At 35.6% G+C, this 26,971-nt stretch overlaps 1 protein-coding gene across 1 annotated transcript in view; it reads left to right on the top strand.

Moving 5' to 3' along the window:
- Positions 1-26,971, top strand: part of RELCH (RAB11 binding and LisH domain, coiled-coil and HEAT repeat containing) — a 69,374-nt gene that overhangs the window by 24,483 nt on the left and 17,920 nt on the right. The window contains exons 12-23 of the mRNA XM_029087294.1: positions 4,590-4,702; positions 9,318-9,408; positions 14,151-14,222; positions 14,882-15,022; positions 15,717-15,881; positions 16,741-16,888; positions 20,001-20,157; positions 20,711-20,834; positions 21,920-21,968; positions 22,405-22,484; positions 23,366-23,472; positions 24,057-24,156. Of these exons, the coding sequence (XP_028943127.1) occupies positions 4,590-4,702; positions 9,318-9,408; positions 14,151-14,222; positions 14,882-15,022; positions 15,717-15,881; positions 16,741-16,888; positions 20,001-20,157; positions 20,711-20,834; positions 21,920-21,968; positions 22,405-22,484; positions 23,366-23,472; positions 24,057-24,156 (1,347 nt within the window). The remainder of the gene's footprint in view (positions 1-4,589; positions 4,703-9,317; positions 9,409-14,150; positions 14,223-14,881; positions 15,023-15,716; positions 15,882-16,740; positions 16,889-20,000; positions 20,158-20,710; positions 20,835-21,919; positions 21,969-22,404; positions 22,485-23,365; positions 23,473-24,056; positions 24,157-26,971) is intronic.

Below are 26,971 nucleotides of genomic sequence, written 5' to 3' on the forward strand. Positions count from 1 at the left end.
TAGTTAGAGCTGTAATTTTTAATGTGTAGCACAGAGTTCTGACTCATTTATTAATCCTATCATTAAATATTCTTTCATTTTAAAGCTAAAAGGCTGAATTCCAAACTTGGAATGCATCCCTGCACAAGAGACTCAGTATCGGTAGTTTGTTATTACCTGGAGCTCTTTCAGTTACTGCTAATAAGATTATTTTATTTTAGTTACTGGTTGTCAGAGGGTAAGTTACAGAAAGATTTTGACATAGCATTGGTTCACAATATAAGAATTTACTATTAGAGAAGATTAAAAGGGACATATTTACAAAATGTATCATAGTGTTTTATGTATTATGTTGTCATCTGTGTGCCATGTTATTACATTAATATTTTAAATAATAAAAAGATTACCATCCTAAGCTACTGAAGTAACCAGTATTGACACTTAACACTAATTAAATTTATTCTTTGAGATAATTATTTTGCTTATGAACACTCCAACAAAAAGACACTAATTAGTGAGAGAAACTAAAATGTAAAAGACTTCTGTGAGAATGTTGAACAAAAAAAATTATAATGAAAGCAACAATACAGATAGAAAATTCCTCGCTACCTTGTTAAGAAAATTGGCAGTAAAATAGACAAATGCTTGCTATAGGATGCATTTAAAAAAAACCTCAAACTTTAATATTTTGTTTTAATACTTTTAATACGTAGGAGGAACTGTCTTGCATATAGTTGAGGTCATACCAATTACCATTAAAAAGCCACCTTCTTCTGACTATAATGAGGAGCTACTCCTATGCCTATGTAAATGTTGCTTTTGTTGAGAACTTGAATCAGCTCAAATGGTAAATCCCATTCAAAGATAACAGAACATGTTGTAAGCTAGGGAGAAGTTGTCCTAAGGTACCATGGTAAGAAAAGAATGTGAGTTTTAGTTTTGGAGAGACCTACATGGGTAGTTACGCAGAAGTAGAACAGAGAGAAGATGGGGCCATGTCCGTTCTCCTGTGGAATGCGTTAGGGCAGCTTCATAGCCTTGTCTGTTGTTCACCTCTATGTGGCTTATCTCACAGTAAAACCAAAATAACTTCTCTCTACATCTAGGTAGTTCACAGATATAAACTGCCTCAGATACGAACTTGCCTTTTCAGTAGTGGGGGTGAGACATGTGGCACGTCATATTTTTTTCATCAGGTTGCAAGTGCTGACGATGTTATAATGACAGTCTGCTTGGCATCTAATCGGAAAACAGTATCACAGTTCTGAAAGTCACTCCTCCTGGTATTATTGACTGACACCAACATGAACTAATCAGTTTTTCCTAAATCAGGGGCAGAAGGGAAAAGAGGGAATTGGGGATGAACGGGATGTTTAGGAAGGATCCCAAATTAAATAGAGGGAGTGGGTTTGGTTTTTGCTTTTTTAAAATTTATTTATGTTTTTGCTTTATGACTGTCAGCACAGGTGGTATTCCTTCCCAAGGAAGGCAGAGTGTTTCAAGTAGCACTGGAAGTCCTCTCCTTGATTATTAATCACTTTAGAAGGTCTCCTAACAAAGTTACGAACTTTCCTCTTGAATTTAAACAGCCAAATGCTAATATTACTGTGTCGTAGTGGAAAATTAACACTTTCTACAGCACTTCTCTGCTATTTTTGAGAATGAAAAATCCGAGACTTATTTAACAAGGCTACATCTAAGGCATGGCCCTTAGCAACAGAAAGGAATGAGCTTGAACCTGCCTGTAGGTTGTTTTTTGTTCTTAATCATCCTGAATATCCAAAGAATTATCTGTCCCCTTTTAAGTCTTTGGGAGACTTCACGTGACCTGTTTTGTCCATCTGTGAGAGCAGTTTTGTTCTTATTGTTCCACAGAAAGTCCATCTCACCTCCAGTTTTACCTTCTTGTCCATTAAGTCTATAGGGAGCACATAAGACACTATTCAAGACTTCTCACTGTTTCTCCACTCCCATTAATAGAAGGAACTGTAGAAGCACTGATGCAGCGATGCAGAGAACACTCTCTTCTCCCATAGTATGCATGAAAGAATGTGACCAATGGACAAGGAAATGCAGCCAGTTCCGTCAGCTAGAATAACCAGCTTTCTGCAAGGTAAAGAACCAGCCTTGTATCTGCCCCATGTCAATGGTGTTAGGTTACTCGTTAGCCTTTCACACACAAGGTAGAGGTATCTAGGTGAATATTTGGACGTGTTTTTATTTCATACAGACTCAGAGGGAAAATGACAACTTTGTTAGCTTCCTTAAATCTGAGAAGAAGCTTTTAAAAAGAATAAATAAAGCTCCTGGCACTGTTTTGAAATCTAGCAGTAGTTCCGAATGAGCAGTTGAGTTTTGTGAGTAGATACTCAAACATACTAGAAGAGTGAAGTCAGTGTGATGGTTTCAATAGATAAAACAAAACCCCCAGATCATAGAAAATATACATGTCCCATTTCATGGGTTATATTATTTAAAACAAAAAAATAATTATAAGACATACTTAAGAATAATTGGAAGAACAGTTGGATAACGTGAACTTAGAGTAGATTCCAGAAAGGTAGATCTTGGTGAAGTAACACAAGGGGTTTTTTTTCTTTAATTTATTTAAAGGTTTTTCAAGGTTCTTCCATGAGCTTTATTCTTTATGGTGAAGTTAGAAATTATATTGTCTATCTACAAATTGCAATCTGATTTCCTCTTTAAAAGATCTAAGTAGTGGTATTTAGAGTGTCAGGGATTTTTTTATTTTCATAATTTTTTAAAAATTTTTTTGAGTTAAAACAGTTTTTAGAGGAGAGAAAATCCTTCTGTGAAGTACAAAAAAAAAAGTTAAATAGCTTAAACCCCCTGCCTTCTCAGAACTTTAAATGGGGAAAAAAAACTGAATGTTAAGCATACAAAAAATAAAATCAACTGGAGAAAGTTACTTAGCTCTTCATGCAATGTAATTTGTAAAGTTTCTTAATACAGGTTTTCAATTCACATTATTTTGTGTTGTGCTACACTTATTTAAAAACAAACCCCGAAACTGGCTCACTTTAAAATATTAAGAAATAGAAATGTGCAAATTGTTCAAATTTATTTCTCATTTCTTCTCTGTACTTTCAGATTTTTTTAAGTGATGGGTAGGATATTTCTACATTCATTCCTCTGTCTCATCATAAATTCCCTAATATGTACTATAATTGGATTAATATTGCCAAAATATCTTCCATCATGTTAAAACATTTTAGGAAGTGTCTTGATCATCTTCATCAGGGGAAAATAGCACACTGAGTAGAATTCTTGTAAAAGGAAAACAAAAGCTTATCAGGAGTTGACTGGCTCTAAAATATTGTTCTGTGTTTGAAATAAACATAGCACTTGCTGTTTGGGAAAACAGAAGTTGAGCAGTGAAGGTGTCTTTAATGTTGTTTCCACATGTCCACCCTGTTTAATAGGTTTGCTCTCAAGAACAACATGAGTAGGTCACTTTGAATGTCTGCAAGAAGAAATTGGTACCTCCCTGCAAAGTTATTACAAATAGCTATAGATTTTTCCAGTTTTTGTACAATCTGTCGTAGCAACTTCCAAAGTGTTTCTCATTGTCATCTGCTTGTTCATCACAGCTTATTAAACTTTGTCTGCTGAAAGTGGCTCAGCAGAGGAGGTCACTAGATTATGTGCCAATATTTTCTCTGCAGACACCTAGGTTTGTCTTATTCTTCTCCCCTGACCTCCCATTGTAATGTTTCTGTCTCTAAGATATTAAATCACGTAGAAACTGTGTGACTTCCAAATTTGGATGGAGTAAAGGCTCAGATCAACAATGTCAAGGAAAGGGACTTCCAGTCCATGTTTTAGAAACTTTTGTTTCTTCTGGGAATGAATACCATGAGCTTTGAAGGCATGTTTAGAACAGAGGAGGTCTTCACTATTGTGAACAGCCTTTATTTTCTTTCCATTAATGTTTTAAACAGGATTTTCTTGGTACTTTGTTCCTTAAGGGAATTGAATTGCTCTAAAAAGAAAAATCAACTTCAGATATTGCCTCTTTATTTAAAAAAAAAAAGCCCCAACAAACCTTTAAAAAACAGTATAGTTTTCAGTCAAAGCAAAATAGAGACGTCTGTCTGCAGTCACCTTTGTTAATGTGTGTTTCTCAGTGCTTATTCAAACGTGTGCACAAAACTGTGTACATGCTTAATTGGAAATTTTAATCGTTAACTCCATGGCATCAGGAATAACTTTTTCTGTAGGAGCTTTGTTCTATAGAAGTCTGTGGAGCTTGCTTCAGTTCAGTAGGTAGTTAAGACAACTTTAAACCATGATTGTTCTCTAATTCTGGTTACAGGTGACCTGCATGTGTTAATTGTAATCTTTGCAGAGCTTTTTATATTATGTGCTGGTTCTCCCCTGATCTTTCCTAGCAGGAAAATAATTCTAACTTTTGTAGAGCTTCCCTTTTTTCAGGTCACTTAATAAGAGATCAAGACTCTAAAACATCTTCTCTAACTATTTTGATGTTACGTGGCTAGATTTATCTTCTTAGTTTCTTTTGCCATTAATGAATATATGCCCAAAGCGTTTTTACTTTGTTTGGTTTTCCCCTACCCACAACTTTTTAGGAATTGATCCCACTCATACTGTGTACAGCCTGCCTCCATCCTGAACCCAAAGAGAGAGATCAGCTTCTACACATACTGTTCAATTTGATCAAACGACCAGACGATGAGCAAAGGTGTGTTTGCGTTTGTGTGTTGCGGGACAAGAAGGAATTTTTTTTCTTTGTCAAAGAAGCAGAACTAACAGAAACTGGATGTTATTGGATGATTTTAACCAAGTTTCAGTTAAATGGATATTTTGCTGGTATAGTGTTGACCAATTTATGCAGACTTTGGAACTTTCCATTTCCATGAATTGTACTTCCTAGTTACTGAAATGTAAGAATGTCCTTGGTAAGCTGCAGTGTAACATCTCAGTTCTTTTTTTTTTTTTTTTTTTTAAAGGTGAACTGAAACTCTTTGTTAAAATGAGCTTTAACATCATAATTCTTATCAATGGTTGATCTAGAAACAAAAACAACTTTTAAAAATCTTTGTCTTATTGTATCTTAGAGCGCTAGATGTTTGTAAGTTAACTACCATGTTTAGTTGGGGAAAATAGCACGAGAAAATAGTACTCTTCCTACTTACAGTTCAGTACTATGGTAGCAATAAAATACTGAAAAGACTGAAGCAGTGATTTAGTTCTGACAAGTGTTAAGAGCTTTATTTGACTTTGGTTAAGACTTTGAAATGAAGTATACTTCTTATTTTGTTTTATAAATTTACTTCTTCCTTAGTACTCCAAAATCTGACTTTGTTTGTACTGATCTTGATAAGAGTATCCTTAAGGTTGAAAGACAGTACCCTAGCTGGTATGTTTCCTTCTCTAACTGTGGGAAGATTTTTCATATTTTCTGTAGCTCTTCCATGATTTTTTCATTAGGGATGTTCTGTAAAGCATCTATATCTATTGTTGCCCTATTCTGTCTTCAGACAAAACAGGCTTTATGAAATAGGTGGAAAGCATTTCTTTTGAAGATTCTCTGAAACTGAAGTGTTCTGGTGTCTTTCTAAAGTGTACCCATGGTAAAATTTAGAGATGAGATACAATTGAAAGAGATGGCTTTGGAGACAAAAAATGCATAAATAAATAAAAGCAACTTGTAGTACAGTGGCACCATACAGACTGAAATTACAAAAAGATGCAGTCCTTGTTCTATTTCACGTTCATTGGAAATCTTCTGAAACATCTACCATTATAAAATGTTTTCAATGCCCCATGCAGATTGAGAAGCTAAAATTATTTTGTTGTTGAGGGGGGGAGGAAGTTACATCTTGCTTGTAATCTCTTGTAGTTGTCACAGAATTGGTGGCCTAGCAAGTAGATTTTTCATATGGCTGTTTAGCTACAGTTAGGTGTGTCTTTTCCAACAATTTTTGTGATTTGTATTTAAAAGAAACTTTAGTTTATATAAATAAACTTTGTTATTTCATCACAAATAAGAATATTCTGGCATAACCTCCAGAACAAAACATAATATACATTTACACACATAAAAATCATAATCTGTTTTAAAGTTACCATAACACCTGACTGAAGAATAAGTAAAAATCCATCAAATAAAAGAGATTCTGAATACAAATTAGATAGAAAATACTTATTCAGAATTTCTGTCAGGTTTTTTTTTCCTTATATATTTGTATGGAAATCTATTATGCATGCTTGACTTTTTGTCTAAATAAGTTTAATTAATGTTTTAGCAATCTTGTGTGATATGAAGTAAGCAAAGACACTCAGATTTAGTCACTAGAACAGTGGTATTAACTATCTCAATAAGTTGACTTTTTTAATTTGTTAAATGTAAAGAGGCTGAAATGTGACATTGCACTTCTGATAATGAACCCATTAAAATAAGTATTTTATTTAAATATTTGACCTTGTAATATATGTTAACAATTATGCAGAAAGCTTGTCTTCTTGCCCATGTGAGAAGCTTTTTGGTGCATACAGATACAGCATATTGCCATAGTTTTGTATACTAACATTATATTTAACAAGGCCTCAAGGCTTTGATCATTAATGTATTACTCAGCTTTTCAAAATGTCTATCAAATTCTTTTCTGCAAAGGATCAAATATGTGTTAGCTTTACTTAAGCTTCATTTTGGACAATTATGTTGATTTTTAGAAGCTAAGGAGCCATGAAGAAGTCAGATAAATGTTGGGGTCGTTTAGGGCAAGGTTAAAACAGAGTTCAAAATGTGAACTCTGGAAGATTTCCAAGCAATGTACCCAGAAGCAGCACTTGTAATGAAAAGCTAGAATACATAAAGATTTATGTATCTTGTGTGACTTTTCATTGGTCATATGGTACCACCTTGTACACAACACACATAACTTGCTGGCATGTTAAGGAAAACTCTAGTAAGTGAGTTTTTAATATAACCTTTTAGGAGTGACAAAAGAATGTTGAAGTATGTAATATAAAATTGAATTACTGACCAGTGCGTGCAGTCACTTTCTAAAACCTCTAGAAGGAGTTTAGAAGTGTTAAATTAGGTCTGTTCTACTCTAACTTCTGCCTTGTTCCTCTAGTCTAATTCTTGATTTCACTTGGTTTCTGTACTGATGAAACAAACTAGTGCTCTGCTGAATCATACTGATTTGCTTTCTGTTCCTGCCTAAGTGACTGTAAGTGACCTGAAGTCAGGTGAGACTGAAGTGACCTGGAGAGAGCTCTTTGAGGAAAGTGTTCCTAGCATCTTGATAACAAAAGAGATCATTATGACAAGTAGAAAGAAGTTTTTCCTTTAGCCAGCCTAGGCTGCAGTTTTTGCAATAGCTTAGTGTTAATTTTTTTTTTTCAGTGACCTCTTGTTGAGATCCTTACAACATTTCCTTTCCCTAAAACACTGTCTGTTGTCATCTACTTTTAGGATAGTTACAGTAAAATATTTAAAATATTATTTTTTAATATTTTTGCAATATCTTTAAGTTCCCTTCTTTATAGGCAAGACAGGAGATCTGAGTTAATTTTGAGATTTCATTTCATTGAAGTTTTTTGAAGAAGTTTGACTTTAAAAAAAAAATTTCACATTTTGATTTTCCCCATTTCTAATGCAGAAGATTTCAAGTGATTACTGTACTCTATTATTTGCATTTTTAATATCTTATAAAAGTATATTCTGTGGCCCAATCTTGTGATTTAGTTTTAGGCAGTGTTTAGAAACAAAGGCGGGCATTTGAATAACTATTTTGTTCGTTGTAGAACTCAGAATACCACAGGCTTTTGTCTCCATATTGCTATCACATATCAGCGGTTGATTTCTTGAGTCTTATCAAATCATTGCATTTTTGTTTTCTGCCAACCTTTTAACCTTGATCAAAGGTCTAGTTCTCTGTATGTGGTAGAGAGGGCAGGAAAAAAAAGAAAGAAAATAAAAGCAAACCCCACCAACAATTAAAAAAAAACCACAACACAACTGAAGAGCTCATTCTGATTGTTGGCCTAAAGAATGCTGGGGAAAAAGAATTCTTTTTAATAGACTAATTCTCCTTTAAAATATCCTGAAAGTGAATGAGTCTTTTTTTTTTTTTTTTTTTTTAATGGAGTATATTTTATAACTGTTTAAGAAATAACCAGCAGAATCTCTGCCTTTCAACCTTAAGGGCATACTATTAGCTGCAGTAAATATTTAGGAATTTAGACATGATACTAAAATATTAACAAATTAATTCTGTCTTACTTTCCACGAAATAATGATGAAGCAATTCTCATTGGTGTCCGCATCTTACTGTGGAGGTGATAAAAAGAATTTGTCATGTCCACATGTTATCATTTGAAACTTGTTATTTAAGTGTTCATATAGTCATTAAAAGTAAATAGAACTGGTAAATTGCATGCAAAGTTAGTATCATTCCAATCCTATTAACAGGAGAAATAGTTAGAAGTAAAAAATCTTATCAAGATAAAAATTTAAGTTAAAATATCACAAACAGTTAAGTACAGTTTTATTGAAATCTCAAATATATTTCTGTGCCCATTAAATTGATGGAAAAACAGTGATTCCTTGCAAACTTTGAGGAAGGTTAAAAAATGCAAGCATATAAATACAAGTTACTCAGGTGATAGTAGATACTACTGATTTATTAATTGCTTCCCTTTTATAATGGGCCTTGGAAGATTTTTGATGAGTAAAGTCCAGTATTTCAGGAGAGATGACAATAACTTGCGTGCTCAAATGTTGTAAAACCATGAATTAAGGTACTTGTATTGAACAAAGTTCATTAAATCTCACAAAAGCTTCTAAATAAAAGCTGTATGTGTACTTGTCTAAAATACTGATAGTATGATAGTATTAAGCAATTTAAATCCTCTTACTGCATGACGAATCACAGTATTCAGTAATAGGAATTAAATGAGAGATTTAGGCAGAGACTCCCAATCTAAGACATCAGGAAATCAGAGATTCACAAATGAGAGATTCTCAGGCTCTGGTTCATGGAGTCTGGAATCTGGAAGTTTCTGGAAAAGGCATATTAAATAGAAAACAAGAATGAATCATAGAATAGTTTGGGTTGGAAGGGACTTTTAAAGGTCATCTTGTCCAACCCACCCCTGCAATGAACAACAACAATAGTGGCTTTCAGTTCTAGATTGAGCATTTAAGTCAGTGTGTATGGTGTGAAATTTTGACTGTAGACAATAATCTGTTGCCTGACAGCATCTACTTTTCCAAACTTAAAGGATATATTCTATGTATTATAGAACTTTATAAACAGATTAAAGCTTTAAATTTGCGTTTTCAGACAGATGATACTGACTGGGTGTGTGGCATTTGCCCGACACGTTGGACCAACACGTGTAGAAGCTGAGCTTTTACCACAGTGTTGGGAACAGGTAACTGATTATTTTGTGCTTTATGCTGGAAAATTAGTTAAAAATTCATAAATGTTGAGTTTTATTTGGTTGAGAGGGAGGTTGTTTTGGTTTTCAATGAATGGCAGTTCAAGGTATTTTTTAGAAAGCTATTTAGATGTTCTTTGTCCTCATTATATATAGTTCTATATAATGTTAAAAAAAACTCAGAAGTAGAAAAATTGTCAAAAACTATCTGGAGATTCTAGTTACCTGAATGTACCTGCATATGTTTGTTGTATCAAAATATAGATATGCAAATATTCATCATCAATGTTGCTTAACCTGTTACCAGGTAGGTGCCTTTATAATTTGTACTGTAATTTCCAGACTGTTGAAAATACATCTGTATTCAAATATTTAATTCGCTGGTTTTTATATTGTATTATGTCCCTGGAGCAGTGTCCATGCTTCAACTGTTTTAAATTCTTAAACAGAAAATTGAAGATCAGAGTAGTCAGAAATAAGTCACCTGTAGATGGCATGATTTTACATATTTTATTTTTTTTATTTTTTAAGATCAGCCTGAAGTTTACATGTGACTTCTAGAATCACAGTGACCTTTTCTACAGATATTCTAAATTTATAGAAATAACTGTTCAGGTGAAAAGGCAGGGTATTTTCCTGCCATAATGAACAAAAGGAGTTCAACATTGCCTGAAAGACAGTGAATAACCAAGCCATGGTGGAGTTGTAATTGATGGTACAGTCTTTCTGTTCTGATAATTGTCTACTGTTTCTTGCATAACTCAGCTATCTGTGTTTCACAATAAAGTCAAAGTTTTAATAGTCTTAATGCTTTCTGACAGTAGAAGTATGTATTATATGCAGCATTTGTACTCATATGTGTGACTGAGGTATTTGTCAATTAAATTAAGGACTCGTGGCAATAGTAGTTCAACACAAAATAAACTACACTTTGTTTTCTTGGTTCTCATGAAATCTTACCAGTGGGGTTTTTTTGTTTTGTTTTTTTTAAAAAAAAGTCTTACCTATGTAAGAGCACATCTTCATCAGACTAGTTTCTTACTAACTACTGACACAAAAGAGAAACCAGTTCAACTGTAACAGTACAGCATATCAGGCTGCCAAGCCATATGTCATCTTGCATTTATTTAATGCAGTTTGCCAAACTTTATTCGCAGTACTGAAACCAGGTCAGTATTTTCTCTGAAAAAATAGCAGCTGAATCTCATTGTCACAAGACTGAGTTTGTAGCAGGAACTCAAATACACATAATTTTCTACCTTTTCTTAGTAGATGCTTTAATCATGAAAGCGTTCATGCAGTCAGTCTCCAACCAAAATCTATTTACAGATGCAAAGGACTGGGCCCTCAGAAGATTCAGCATTTTCATCCACTCATTCTGGAGCTCAGAGTTATCAGGCTAGTCTTTGTGATCTTTCTGCCTGCTCTTTGCAGGTAGAATTTGGTAGCTGGCTCATCTGAGTTTAGATCAAGGCTCTGTGAATGCTGAAAGTTCCCTTGGAACTAGTGACCAGTTAATTTGCTTCCAAAATAGTACTACTGCTTATTAAAGACAAAAGAAAAAGAAATGGTAATAAACATTTTACAGTTATGTTTAAGTTTCCAAGGGCTGATAATCTTCCTTGAATACAAACCTTGTGGAAATTTGAGTCTTTTTTCCTCCAGTGTGTTAGTATGTCTTTGCAATATCAGGGGTGATATTTATATTGCCTTGCCAGTCCACCTAAATCAGTTGAAACTAGTCTTTGCAGTTTCTCTCAGGTGGGCAAAACTCCAGAAGGCAAAGTCTATCTCTGTTACCAGTAAGGAATTTGCATTTAGAAAGATGGCACAGAAGACAAAGGTACTATAGGCATTGAAGCAGCCTGTCGTGTGGCCATAAGGTTTCTCACCTAGGAAATCTCCATGCTTCCAAAAAATATTACAGATGCCCTACTGATGAATGAATGCAAAATAATGGTAGATGCTCTCAGAGAATGTTCTCCCATACTTGAGACTTCAGTCTGAGGCTCATGATTTGTTCATTTGAGTCTCTTTCAAATGATCTTTGCTACACCTCATTCTTGGGAGAGTTCTAGGTGATTTCAGATTAGAACAGTGAGAAAGTTGAAGCCATTAATACTACATCAGTGGTCAGGTACCATTGTTCAGTGTGCTGTGGAAATAAAGTTGAGGTAAGAATTTGTCCAAAGTTGATTTTATTACTATGTCTTCACCTGTAGTTTCTCCTAAGCCAGTAGAGTTGAGAACATCACAGAATGGCTGAGGTTTGAAGGTACCTTTGAACATCTTGTAGTCCAAGACCCCTGCTTAAAACAGAGTCAGCTCAAGACCAAGTCCAGTCCGATTTTGAGTATTTCTGAGGATGGAGGCTCCATAACATCTCTGGGTAACATCTTCCAAGGTTTGGCCACTCTCCCAGTAAAACAGAATATCCTGTACTTCATTTCTTCTTGTTCTTTCATTGGGCACCTGTGTTCTTTACCTCTCTGTAGATAGGTACAGGTATTTATTCATATGGATAAGATCCTTCCTGAGCTCTCTCTTCACACAAGTGAACAATCCCAGCTCTCCCAGCCTCCCTCCATATATCAGATACTCCTGTCTCTTAATCACCTTCACATCTCTCTGCTGGACTTGCTCCAATATGTCTTTGTAGCTGGGAAACTCAGAACTGTACATAGTACTCTAGATGCAATCTCACCAGTGCTGGGTAGAGAGGTATAGTCACTTTACCTGCTGGCAATGTTTATCCTAGTGCTGGCCAGGTTACCATTGGTCTTCCTTGATGCAATGAGTGCACTGCTGGCTCTGCTTGGTATCTGCCAGGCCCTCCATGTCCTTCTCTACTCAGCTGCTCTCCAGCCAGTTGGCCCCCAGTCTGTCCTGGTGTGTGGGAATTGTTTCTGCTTGGGTTCAGGACTTTGCACTTCAAACTTCATAAGGGTCCTGTCTGCCTGTTTCTCCAGCCTGTTGAGGTGCCTCTGAACAGCAGCGCACCCATCTGGCTATATGAACCATTCCTTCCAGTTTTGCATCATCTGCGTGCCTGTTGAGGTGCATTCTGTTTTGTCATCCAGGTCATTAATGAAGATTTTATACATCTTTGTTGTTGGCCCCAGAATCAACCCTTGGGGTGCGCCACCAGGGACTGGCCCCCAGCTGCAACTCTTTGAGCCTGTGATTAGTTCAGCCAGTTTTCCATCCACCTTGCTGTCTTTACCTAGCCCAGACTTCAACAGTTTGTGAATGAGTATGTTATGGGAAACAGTATCAAAAGTCTTGCTGAAATGAAGATAAACAATATTTACTGCTCTCCCCTTGTTCACTGAGCCAGTTATCTCTGAAATCTATCAGGTTGGTAGTGCATGGGTTTTACCTATATAAATACATGCTGACTATTCCCAACCACCTCTCGTCCTTTATAAGTTTGGAAATATTTTCCAAGGATTAATTTTTCCAACACCTTCGCAGGAACTGATGTGAGGCAGACCAGCCTTGTCTCATTGGATCTTCTGTCTTGCCCTTCCTGAAGATAACAGTGGCATTGGCTTTCTTCCACTCCTCAGGAACCTCCCCCATTGCCACAACATTTCATTGTCAAGAGTGGTCTTACAGTGAAATGACATCAGCCAGGTCCTTCAGCACTCATGGTGCATCCCCATCAGGGCCCACAGACTACTGTATGTCCAATTTGTTTAAATGTTTCCTAACCTCATAGTTCTCTGCCAAAAGTAAGTCTTCCCTGCTCCAGACTTTTGCATGGGTTTTAGGGACCTCACACTACTGAAGGCAAGTCTTCCCAGTAAAGAATTAAGACAAAGAAGACAGTGAGTACTTTGGTCTTTTCCACGTTAAGATGGTTGTCTTGCCAAGGCTATATGCTGCATAGCAAGAGAGAAAGAAATAATCGCACCACATGCGTGTCCTACTAGGATCCGACTATTTGCATTTCCCTCTCACCATTTTACCCTAATTTTTTTTATTCAGAGAGTGTGTTGAAACATATCACGTGTTTCATTCTACAACCATTACAGTGGCCATTAGAGCTGACTCCACCAGAATGCAAAACTTGGTTCCAAAATGTCAATAATTAATTTGTAAGGCAGAATTTTGGAATGGCCTTTAAGTGGAAAGAGAAGGTAGCACAAGATCAAGAGGTTCATGAGAACAGGAGCTGTTTTGAGTCACATTTTAGAGACCTGACATGTTCATGCTGGACTTGAGAGCAGAACTTCAATAGTATGCAAGTACTTTTTGGCTTAGTACATGTGTCTTCTTTTGACCCAGACTGTTCAGCGAGACGTAGTCAGCTATGCTACACTGGTTGGTTCAGAGCACTAGAGGGCACTTGTGTAGTTCTTAGAGGAGCAGTGCTACTGAAGGGCTACACAAGACAAAATATTTCATGACATGCCAGTTCAGAACTTATTCATATTCTTTAGAGTACAGCAGCCCATATGCTGCTTTCCACCCTTCTTTTTACTGTATTTGCATACATGCTTCTTCTCTTGTAAGCTCTATTTTGTGCGACAACTAGAGAAGGCTGTATCTACCTTGACTTTATGCCTCAGTGCAAGAATTTGAGGCTGCTTAGTACCTGTATGCAACTTCAATGGGCACAGTCAATGTTTATCTAAGAAGTGCAGACATATCCCCCCATTGCAGATCATTCTAACCACATTTTGAATACTGGTTACTACAAAGCAAATAGCCATTCTGTTTCTCTTTACCAGATCAACCACAAATACCCAGAGAGACGACTACTAGTAGCAGAATCCTGTGGAGCTCTAGCACCTTACCTTCCAGTAAGTATTAATACTTCACTAGTGAAAGCAAGGTGAAAATCTGTTGCATAATGTAAACATGCTTTATCACTTTAAATATTCCCAAGCCTGTATGTTATGCATAGACAGTCAGGGGTTTTTTTTGTTCCAGGGAAGATAGTTTGGACCAATTAAGGAAATAATATCTGAAAAAATAATTGGCACCCAATAATAGAGTTTTTCAGACACTAGAATGTTACATGAAGAGTGCTGCCAGTCAGAAGCAACACCAAAATTATCAGTGGTGAGCTAGAATTTGAAGCTTTAGAGAAAGAGGAAAATGACCCAAATTAAAAACCCACTTCTCCAATTTAGTAATGCAGTGATTAAAGATTCTGTTTTAAGTCTGGGCCTGTAGTAGTTTTTTGCTGTTAGTTATTTTTGGTTCAATATGAATTAAAGGACCCGAGTTCTGTGGTTAGTAGGACAAAAGGCTCTCTAATGAGGCTACTGACATTTTCTATTCATTCATCTTCTGTTGTGAAAACTGAATGTGTAATATTCATAAAGGGATCTGTGTTTAGAGGAAGGGATTCTGTTTGTGAGCACTAATAGAAGTGCAAATTATTGATAAAAATTTATATAAACCCTCATTTCTCATTTTGTTGGATTTAACAAGTATGTTTCTTGTTTACAAACAGAAAGAAATTCGTAGTTCATTAGTACTTTCCATGCTGCAGCAAATGCTAATGGAAGATAAGGCAGATCTGGTACGAGAAGCGGTGATCAAAAGCCTCGGCATCATTATGGGATATATTGATGATCCAGACAAATATCAACAGGTATAATTTGGTTTGGGTTCTGTATGTACAAAATGTCTTCTATAGTTATTTCATTAATAGGGGTATGCATAATTTCATGTATTTTTATTAAATCTTTCCAGATACTTTAAAAAATTTTGATAGTCTATATGAATGTTGATTTTGATTGTATCACTGAGACCAAAAAGAGAATATATATGCAGAACTGTCATTAGAACCTCAGGTATAAGCCTTGTGCAGAGGCTTCTCTTGTAATTCATAATTTGCCTTCAAGAACCTACCACTTTATTGCCCACCTGATACTATTAGCCAATTTGATATCATCACTTACTAACAGACATTTGTCTGCTACAACAAAGCCTACTTGTAGTTCAACTTAATATGGCCTAATTATGTTTCAGATAAGTGAAAATGAAAAATTTCTAATCCTGTCTTTGAGTGTTTGCAGGCGGAGTGGTACAGTGTGTTTGTATTGATTCTGATAACCTGACTATAGAGCAGTGCTAGTGGGATCGTTGAACCACCTACTGTTTGTTTGCCTTTGTAGATGTGGTGGGAATATCTGTTGAAAGGCATCTGTGTGCTACCTTGTTTTATTTTTATTAGTGTAAAGTTTTTAAAATAGACTATAATCTTTTTCTAGTCTGCATATTTTGTGTGGGAAACTTTAGCATAAGTTTTAGGAAAATAATTACCTTTTTTATTGTTTTGCCAGGGCTTTGAACTACTGCTTTCGGCTTTAGGAGACCCTTCAGAACGTGTAGTTAGTGCAACACATCAGGTATTTTTACCTGCTTATGCTGCCTGGACAACAGAACTGGGAAATTTACAGTTCCATCTTATACCTACACTGCTTAATAAAATCGAAAAATTGCTCAGGGTATGTGTTCAACTGTTTCTACATTGGAGAATTTTCTTTGTATCTTTACATATGCAGGCTTTTTAAAAAAACTACAAAAATGTAAATAATTGCTACTTAATGTTCTATGTGAAAAATTTTCTGGAGATTCCTGTTGTAACTCTAACTTTTACTTGTCATTTGGAAGAAGGAAAAAAAAAAACAAACATATTCTTCTTTAACAGTGTTTTGCTTTATACACTAGTAATCAAAGAGCAGTTCAGAACACACCTGAGCCTGTTACCAGATGATAGGTGTTATTCAGAGTGCATTTGCCCTATATTTAAAATGGTTTTAAGTGTCATATTCTGTAGTTTTTAATAAACTGCAATATTTATTAAACAAAAAAGTATAATTGAATTATTTAGTTAGGTCATTTGCAATTATGAGCCAGTTTACCTGCACACTTAATTTCATAGATATCTGGAAAGTTCTGGAAAATAGTGTGTCTCATAATGATCTAGCACACTTAACCAAGATGCTTGTTTTCAGAGTACAGGTGGCTAATTTATTCAGTTTTTAGATGTATTGGTCTCTGAGACCAAGGATTTCCAAAATGTGCTGAAAAATGTTCTTTCAGAATATCAGTATGTTCATCAACATGAACTACTAAATGCCAAAGGCTATATTGCTTGAACCTTTGAGTAGAAGTAACTTAAGGGTGACAAGAGGATCTGGATGGTGACACAAAGCAAGCTTGTGGTTAGGATAAATTACTGTATATTACTGTCTCTGTGTAGAAGCTCATCACAGATATGTTTATCTCTTGCCAGGGAATACGTACCTAAGCAACAGATCATCCAAAACCAAAAACTTTAAGTAAATGTCCTGTTTGTTTCAGGAAGGAGAACATGGCTTGGATGAACATAAGCTCCACATGTATCTGTCTGCTCTGCAGTCATTGATTCCTTCACTGTTTGCACTGGTGCTACAGAATGCACCTTTCACAAACAAGGCTAAACTTCAGGGAGAAGTACCACAAATAGAAGGTAAATTATTAATTTCTTATATGTGGATTTTTTTATAAACTTAAGTATAATTCGGTGACAAATCTCAAATCACTATTAACTGCAAAGGAAGGATTTCAGGAAATAGTCTGTAGTCCACATTTACTTGAGATTTGTGTGTGTATTTAAAGTTACTACATGAACACAAGTTGCAGAATCTGGGTAAAAACTTTATATTTGTATAGCACTCTGTACAAAAACAAAGTTTACGTCCCCAAGCCTTTTTTCCTAATCCACCTGTTCTTTATGTTGTATTTTCATACATAGCAAGTACAGAGAAAAATTCAGGGAACCTCTGTCATGTTGTGAATTTTCTTTCTTGAATGTTGCTGAGTTGACTAGGAGAATGATTATTTTTTTAAAGGCAAATCCCAGCATAGAAAGATTAGTTTTGACTTGTCATGACTTTTTTCTTTGTAGTTTTTCCCTTTTTGGGAAAACATCTTTCTATTTCCTTTCCTCCCTCTGCTCCTACTTTATTCTCATGAAAGAAATCAGTCTGCTTGAACCCTTGTCTGATGTTTAACTAATTACAAATATCAGCTTACTGATGCAGAAGAAATATGTCACTCATGAATATTACTAAATGATTGACAGTAGAACGAAGGAGAACTGAATGGTATCCTTTTGTATTTTTTTTTTTTCTCCTCTATTTACTTAGAAGTGTTACAGGCAAAACAGCTTCTTTGTGCCCAGTGACTGTAATCCAATGAGAGTCTTGGAATGAAATATTTTGTCCTGATACACAACATAAATTGGGGAGAAAAAAAAAAAAATAAATGCAGTTTTGCCTTCTGATTTTCCTCTGAAATGTCTTTTTCATATTGGTCTCTCTTAGCAAATCCTTAAGTAATGCTTCTTTTTCCACCTATTTCTACACTTGAGAGACCTGATTATCACAAAAAGAGTTTTTATTACATCTCTCATTATTTATATCTACTTCTTTAAAAGAAAGAAGCTTTGAGAAAGCAAAGCACTCCTTCATTGGACTTCCTAAAGGTTTCTGAAGAATTTATTTCCAGTAATAGCAAATAATAGCTATAGTTTCAGATAATTCTTACAAATAAAAAATGTTATGAAATGGGAAAAATACAGTCTAGTACAGGAACTTCACCATCTGTTATGTATCTATGTGATATCTGAGCAGACTGAGTGGTCTTATAGTGGAGTTATACTTAGATCAGCAATCCCAGCCTGTAGAACATTTTCTCATGTTACAAATACTTTTAAAAGACATTACTGATAATACCTGCCACTTGCTGATAATAGTGCTGTGTGGAAAGATGCAAAGAAAGGGTAACAACTTTAAAGGAGAATTTGGAAAGTAGCTAGTGGTATGTTACTGTACAGTATTAATGTGAAAATGTTAAACATGCCGTGGTAAAACTCATCCAGCTGACTCAAGTAATTTGAAGATGAGAACTTTTCCCTTAGGGGCTAGTACTTAAATAAGGATTTCAAAAATTTCAGGCTTCAGCTTAGTCTGACAGTTTCTTGCTGCACAAAATTGGAGTAAAAAAATCTCACTTACTCTTCACTAATCTAGGAGCATTGCAGGAACTGCAAGCTTGCTTTCTTGAATTTTGCAGTAGGAAAGATGATGTTCTTGTTGCTTAACTCCATTGCTGAATAATTTGAAGTATGCTTGACATGAATTGAGAACAATAAAAGCAGTGTTGGTGTAGCAAGCTTTCAATCCTCAGATATTTTAATGGCCTAGAATTTTTTGAGGTCTTCCTTTTTAGTACAAATCATTCTCTTCTGATAATTCAAATAATTGAGGCATTGGGGGAGAGAGTGGGGAGTGACAAAAACTACTTCATATATAAAGGTTGGAACAGTCAGATGATTAATCATAGTGATAGAAGTCAGGAAACCTTACCTGCAAGTCATTCTACTGCAAATCTGCAGTGTGTTCTTTGGGATCATAGAATGGGTTGGAAGGGACCATGAAAGGTCGTCTAGCCCAACCCCCTGCAGTGAGCAGGGACATCTTCAACTAGATCAGGTTGTTCAAAGTGAGTGTTTCCAGGGTTTGGGCATCTACAATCTTCCAATCCTCTGATCATTTTTGTGGGCCTCCTCCGGACGTGCTCCAACAAGTCCTTGTCTGTCTTGTGCCGAGGGCTCCAGAGCTGGATGCAGTACTCCAGCTGGGGTCTCACCAGAGCAGAGCAGAGGGGCAGAATCACCTTCCTTGATCTGATGCAGCCCAGGATATAGTTGGTTTTCTGGGTTGTGAGTGCATATTGTCAGCTCATATCCAGTTTTTCCATCCACTAGTACCCCCAAGTCCTTTTCCACAGGGCTCTTCTCAATCCCTTCATCCCCCAGCCTGTATTGATACTGAGGATTGCCCTTACACAGGTGCAGGACCTTGCAATTTGGCTTGTTGAACCTTATGAGGTTCACACAGGCCCAATTTTCAAGCTTGTCCAGGTCCTTCTGGATGGCATCTCATCCCTCAGGCCTGTCAGCCACACCATTGAGTTTGGTGTCATCTGCAAACTTGCTGAGGGTGCATTCAATCCCACTAACTATGTAATCATTGAAGATATTAAACAGCATTGGTCCCAACACAGACCCCTGAGGGCACCACTTGTCACTGATCTCCATCTGGATGTTGAGCTACTGACCACTACCCTCTGGATGTGACCATCCAGCCAATTCCTTACCTGCCGAAAAATGCACCCATCAAATCCATACCTCTCCAGTTTAGGGGGAAGGATTGTAGGGGACCATGTCAGAGGTCTTACAGAAGTCCAGATAGATGACATCCATAGCTCTTCCCTTGTCCACTGATATAGTCACTCCGTCATAAAAGGCCACTAGGTTGGTCAGGCAAGGTTTGCCCTTGATGAAGCCGAGATGATAATTCCATAATCTCCCTGTTACCGGCATTTTCTCTTTTTAAGTGCAGGTTATGTAATCTCTTCAGAGATGGATTTAACTCACTGATTGTTAAAAAGCAATTTGATAACCTCATAGAGAAGGCACTAAAATGTTTCAGACTTTTTTAGCCATCTTCACTAGCCTCACCTCCAAGGTATTTTCATCTTCTTTGTTCATGACCACTTGTTCTTTGCTGTTACAGTAACTAGATTTCCCCGACCTGTATCACCTCTTCAGGATGTGGCCATCATCATTGGAAGCCGTGAGCAATTAGCAGTGTTGTTGCAACTGTATGACTATCAGCTAGAACATGAGGGTACCACAGGCTGGGAGACTTTGCTATGGGTAGTTAATCAACTGTGAGTTAATTTATATCTTATGATTCCTAATTTTAAAATGTGTCAGAATGAATGTATGATTATGTTTAACAATTATTATTATACACAGTAAATTTAAGTATGATTGTGTTTTAAGAATTATTAAAGAGGAAAAGATTGAATTTTTTTAGATGTTTTAATTTTCCTACTGAGTTGACTTTTTTTTTATTCAGAAAATATCAACTATCTATCAGAATGTGTGTAACTACTTGCTCCAAAAAATTGTTTCTTTCAGCTTTGCACTAGTATAGCAATTCTTTGTTGACGTGAAGATTATTGTATCCTGAATATCTCATGAAATATACTGTTCTGCAGTGACAGATATTTGAAAACAAAGGTCAGACTTTTCTGGCACTTAAACCCTTGCTTTTTTCAAGGGTCAGGAATTGTACAGAAAAGGTAGATCATTTTATTAGAACCAAGAGTGCTGTGTCTGTATATTTATATTTATAAACAGTAAATGTATACAAATATAACTGGAGAGAAAGAAGAGATCAGAGTAGTGTTTAATATCCTTTTATTTCCTGATTTTTAGGCTACCACAGCTTATAGAAATAGTTGGCAAGATCAATGTAGCATCAACTGCCTGTGTCCATGAGTTCTCTAGATTTTTCTGGAGACTTTGTAGGACATTTGGGAAAATTTTTACAAACACTAAGGTAAGATATCACCTTAAATATTCTCCAAAAAGAGTACCTTGGTAATATATATTCTCCATATTTATCGTGTGTCTGTATACCTAAGCTGTGTGTGACCATTTACATTTGCATGTCACACTGATGCTTTTCTGTTAAGTACATTTAAAGCTGCAATTTTTAAACCTCTATGTGCATCCTTTTAATTTCTGGTTTTGACCATTTTGGAATGACCTTCTCATCTTGCCCCACAAGAAATTTTTTTTTTTTTTTTTAATTATATTCTTCATATTCACTTTGTGAATGGCATAGAGAGTGGGAGAGATCATCCTAATTCTAGTGATTTAGTGATTTTCTTTCTTCAGAACAGCATATTGTTCAGTGTTTGTGGTGTATGTAAGTACTCCAGCCTGTCCTTGATTGGAAATTTAAGATGAATGCTTTCCTTACCCAAAATATTTTTCTGCAGATGATATCTAAATATTTTAATCAAGGAAATATATCTTTTTTTCTCAGTAAAGTAACTTCTGAATATAATTTAAAAATATTTTAAAGGGAAATTATAAAACACAAGAGGATTACCTAAAGATAAAATTACAAAACAAAGTTAGCATTGTGTGCTGCCTCCAGAGAGGAGATTAAAACCAGTATCTGGTCTTTGAAAGCCCCTTCTCTAAGTTATCTGTAAAACCCTTGCTTCAATAAAATTGTTCTGATACTGATTATCACAGCTGTATTTTGGAAGAGAGCACTTCATGGACAGCAAAGATATAAAACAAAAACTCTGCCTCCACCACCCAAAACCAACCCGAAACACCAAAAACCAAAATAACCAACTGTAAACCCTAAAGCCCAACTAAGTATATTGCCAAGAGACTTCAGCTGTTGGTGTCTGGAGTGCTAAATTCTGCTGCCTTAGTGTGGGTACTCATCATACTTTCAATTTTTGTAAAAGCTGGCTATACTTTTTAATTTTTTTTTTTCTGTATCTTAAAAATGTCCTTTTTATGTTGTTGGGGTTGGGGTTTTTTTCCCTTTATTTTTTTCCTACATTAATTGAGACTGGTAGCAGGTTTTCTTACATTTTTTTCTGTACATCTTTTGTATAGGTAAAACCACAGTTCCAGGAAATCTTAAGACTGTCTGAGGAAAACATAGGTAAAGTAGCTTTTTACTCAAATGAATAAAAATTGATGTTAACTGTAACTGGAAAAAAAATGTCAATCTCTTGTTCAATTAACATTTTCAGACTGCAGTTCTCAAATTTGTCATCTTTCTGAAATGTGGAAATTCTAATCTTAATCTGAATGGAACACTCTGAAGTTGTAGATTATGTGTGTTTTAAGTACAAATAAAACCTCAAATCTAATTGCCACTTGAGCATTACTTTAGCACGTGTATGTACATGTATATATGTGTGTGTATATATGTATATAAATTCATGTATATATAAAAACATGAATATATATATAATACTTCTATATATGCACATATAAGTAGGCCTTATATATATTAATATATATATATAGTATGTATAGTACACACACACATATATGTATACATAAAACCTAAGTTATTCCCTGTGTTTCATTAGATTCCACAGCAGGTAATGGAGTGCTAACAAAAGCCACAGTTCCCATCTATGCAACAGGGGTCCTTACATGTTATATTCAGGTAGGTGTGTTTTTCTGTTTGTTTGTTAAATGTATAATAATATGTAAAATTTATTCTACCAAAAAACCGTTACTGTTTTCTTTGTAAACTTGCAGTGCTCTCGTGCTTTGAAGGTAGGTAGGTAAGTGGACAGCTATAAACACCTTTAAAAGCAAAGCTTTCTAGTCAGGTTGTCTACTACGTTTAGATGATAGTTGTCAGTGTTAAAACCTGAATTCAGTAAATCTTAAAGTGACATCTGGCAACTTCACCACTGGTACCCCTCAGACATTGACAGCTGCCATGTGCCTCTACCAAAAATATTAGTGTTATTCCATGAGTGGGTCCTCGGCCGTTTAGCTGTGACTTCTGCAAACATAATTGTGGAAAATTTCCTGAAACAGATGAGCAGGTAAATCACCATTTTGGGCATAGTTGGAGTCTTAAAATTTTAGTGTTGCGTAGTACAAAACTAAACATAAATAATACTGGCTAATCCTCCAGTAACCAGCAGTTACAGGCTGGCATGTATGTCGTTTACAGGGAAAAAATAAGTACTTCATCTCACAAATGTTTAGTGGACTGTGAGCAATCACAAACTGTCAGGAGGCAGGAAAGTGCTTAAGCAGTCTTCTCAGAAGTTTCTTTAGTAAAACAATTTGGGTAATTTATGCAGGAGTATATGCTTAGTTGATGAAATACAGAAATACAGTCTCTTCTTGTATTTGCTTTGAAAGGTTCTTGTTCTTAAACCACATTTTTTAAGGTCATAAGAACCGAAGGCTAAATTGAAGGCTAAATCTAGTTTGTTCTCCTTCATAGTTTGTCTCTTTTGTAGCTGTAGGTCATCACAACTGCAACAGTTCTTCTACTACATTCAACATTTTGGGCTCTTCTTTCAGGAAGAAGACCGCAAGCTGTTAGTTGGATTCTTAGAAGATGTAATGACCATGCTTTCACTATCCCATGCTCCTCTTGATAGCCTGAAAGCTTCCTTTGTGGAACTGGGGTAAAGAGTATACCTTGGAGTTGTCTAGAAGTTTTTATTAAAAGTTTCTAATCTAATTTTAATAACTGTGATGCTTTGGGTAAATAAAGGGTATACTTGGGTTTTTTTTTCCCTTCGTATTTCACAAAATTTAGACTTAATCTGTAGATTAAAAATGTATTGGTAAAAAATTCTGATGTGTAAAAAAAACCAAAAAAACAAACAAACAAACAAAAAAAAACAAAAACAAAAAACCAGCAAAAATCAGTCATTGAGGATAAAATGAATATTTATTTTATATTTTGCATACTATTATGGTGTGTTCTAGATATGTATTTCCATTCAGTTCAGTGTTAGAATTTATTGAAAATTATATTGTTAGGGTTTTTTAAAAAAATATCTTAAAAATGCAACTTACTTTCTAGAAAGCAACATGTTGCATGTCTTTCAGAATGAGATAAATGTTGTGTGTCCTTCAGAAAGGATAAATGTTGGAGTGTTACATTTGTTGAGCAGTGGATTCTTGAGACTACATTTTGTAGGCAAAGAACGTATTCAAGGTTTGGGAGTATTTTTTTTTTTATTGCCCAACTGTTTTCTTTTAGTGCAAACCCAGCTTATCATGAGCTGCTATTAACTGTCTTATGGTATGGAGTTGTCCATACTTCTGCTCTTGTTCGATGTACAGCTGCTAGAATGTTTGAGGTAAGTGTTATCCAAACTTTTTTACACCTTTTTGAAACTAGAGTTTGTTTTTAAAAACAGTGATTCAGATAATGTTGCTTAGAAGTTACAAATAGCTTAAATAAGTTGTGTACTGTGTGATGGAGCAGGAGGCTGGTTGCAGTTGTTTCTGTATCTGTTCTACAGCACATCTTTCATTAAGCAATTTGTCATTAGCCAGATGTTTCTGTAGTAACTGTGTATGTGTTCTTTGATCTGCTGCTGACTTGATTGTTGCATTCTGATTATTGCATGCTGAAAAACATTTTCCAATTATGAAAACGCATTTAATTGCTCAACCGTGTTCAAACCAGAGTTAAATACAGGGTCAAATGTGTTTGCTTAGGTCTGTAGATAAATATAAACAAGCATCCCTGAGTTTTAACATTTGCTTTTGCTATTTAACACATCATTAGTAGCCCAATTCTCAAGTTAAGTGTTTTCAGTATTTTTTGTGTATACCTGTACAATGCACTTGCACTGTAATTCAAAGTAGTTTCCATTGGTGCCAGACGTGGTAAAAACATACATTTAACCAATTTTGCCTTTTTTAAATTTTTTTTTTAATTAAAATAATTTACTATTATTTTACTTGCCACATAGTGACAGTTTCGTCTGTCCCTTAACATCTATAATTTGTTCAGGATAAAGACTATCACATTTAACTATTAAGTTTCCTTTGTATTTCCACATCATGCCTTTGTTTCATCAGGTTTTAATTATAAAGGGCCTATACACAAACACTCCACTTTTTTTTTCTTTTTTTTTTTTTTTCCTATTTGACTAATTTTTAATTCCACTTTCAAAGGTTTTTTTTTTTTTTGTTTTTTTTTTTTCTTTTTTTGTTTTTTTACGTTTCTTCCACATTTGACTCATTTGGATAGCTTTACAGTGGACATCTAGCTGAACCTACCAGCTTGTATCCATTTGCAAAAAGAAATATCAAGTCTGCCTTGGTATAAAGTGCTAAATAACCACTTAAAGACATCCTGAGGCTTCAGCTGAAAACATCCAACCTTGTTTTGTTTTGGTTTTTTCCTCCCTCTTCCTCTCCCTTTAAAAAAGCAATGGCAATTTTTGGTCATCCTTAAAATATTTTTGAGTTGTTATTTGGTTATTTTGGGGGGTTTTTTAATATAACAAGGATATTTCTTATAACTTATATTTGTAATGATAAGCTCTTCCCCCCTCCCCCCCCCCCCCCCACTAAGCATTAGTCAAACATGTGAAAGACCTCAGTTACAACAGGCTGTTGTCTTGGTTGCCGTTTCTTTTTAAATTAAACTGTATGTTGATTATTTTTAGGCAGTCCTGCGTGCTATTTGACTGCTTGTTTCCTAGTATATTTCAGTTTTTACTAGTCAGCTTTGTTGCAGACACTTTTCTCACTTGAAAATAATACCATATTGCCACTTCCTTGGTAGCCATGGCATACATATTTATGCTTGGCAATATGTAAATTTGGGAAGTCACCGGTGTAAATGGGTGATAATAGTTGATTTAACTTTTGGAAAATCTTTCATTTGAGGAATTCCTCACATCTCAGATGCTTTTGAATGGCAAAGCCCAGCAATTAGAGAATAAAATGATGAGTATGTCACCTGCAGGACAGCGGTATGAGAACTGTAAAGATTCTGAGCAGCATGGAGACCACCGTGGTTTGGGTCTGCCAGGCTGTGTTACCAAAACTCTACAGTCTGTTAAGGATTGGAAGGACACAGAAGTGATTTGGAGCCGTTCTCTCCCTTCCCTCCTCTGGGAGCAGGAAACTTTGTGTTGCCATTTTTAAGGTGTAGGAGGCATAAGTAATGATCACAGATTGATCTAGAGAGGAATCAAACAGGATGACAGTTTGTGTTGTCTCACTGTATCCTTACGTGCTGCTGCAGGGCTTTGCCCATCCAGCTGTTTCTGTTGCTTCTCTATTAATGTTTTCAGTCAGTAGTTTCCCATTTGATTGCTGCTGGTTTGAACATGAAGCACATAGTTGAGTTAGAAGCTTTGTTGGTTCGTTTAGGTTCAAGGTTAGGAACACATCTTCAGAATAATACTTGAATCATAAAGAATGTTGTATTTTCTGCAGGACAGAACGCTGCTGTTTACCATGCTTTACCATAATTAGAAGTGTGGCAGCCCACATAGTCATGAAGCTGAGATCTTTCTAAATTGTTTACTAATACACAAATCACAAGAATTAATTTTTTTCAAAGCACTACATTACCTCTAGGCTTTTCTCAAAATTAAGATTAGTAAAGAAAACTCAAGTCCTTATTTGTTCAAAATTGAGAATAGTAAGCATTCTCTATTGTAATCAATGGGAAAACTGGTAAATCTGTATATGAGAGTAAGATTATCATAGTCAAACAGTGAGCTAAGTCCTTAGCAGCTGTTTAAAAAGCAACCCATGAGTTCAATACATTAGCACTTTTAACTTGTTGCCACTGTAAATAACTGTGAAATGCATTAGTGTTAAAAAGTAGTAGTTGGACTGACATTCCTAATACTTTCTGAATAACACATAGGAAGTTGTGGCTTTCCCCCTCCAGGTGCTTTACTGCCATATTGCATATGTTCTTAGCTTAACAGTTCTCTCCCATTCTTCCTTCTCCAGTTATCTGTAAGGCCACCATATGTTCAGTGCATGTGTGCACTCACTCACCCATGCGTCCACATACGTGCACACTCAAATATTGCTTCATCAAAATTACAGCTCTGTATAGAAGGCTTCTGGAAAGTCAGGTTCCTTCTAGTCTTTCACAGTTTATTTTGTTTTAAATTCAAGATTAGTAAAGCAGGA

The sequence above is a fragment of the Antrostomus carolinensis genome, unplaced genomic scaffold (assembly GCF_000700745.2).
Source record: "Antrostomus carolinensis isolate BGI_N321 unplaced genomic scaffold, ASM70074v2 scaffold10631, whole genome shotgun sequence".
Classification (NCBI taxonomy): Eukaryota; Metazoa; Chordata; class Aves; order Caprimulgiformes; family Caprimulgidae; genus Antrostomus; species Antrostomus carolinensis.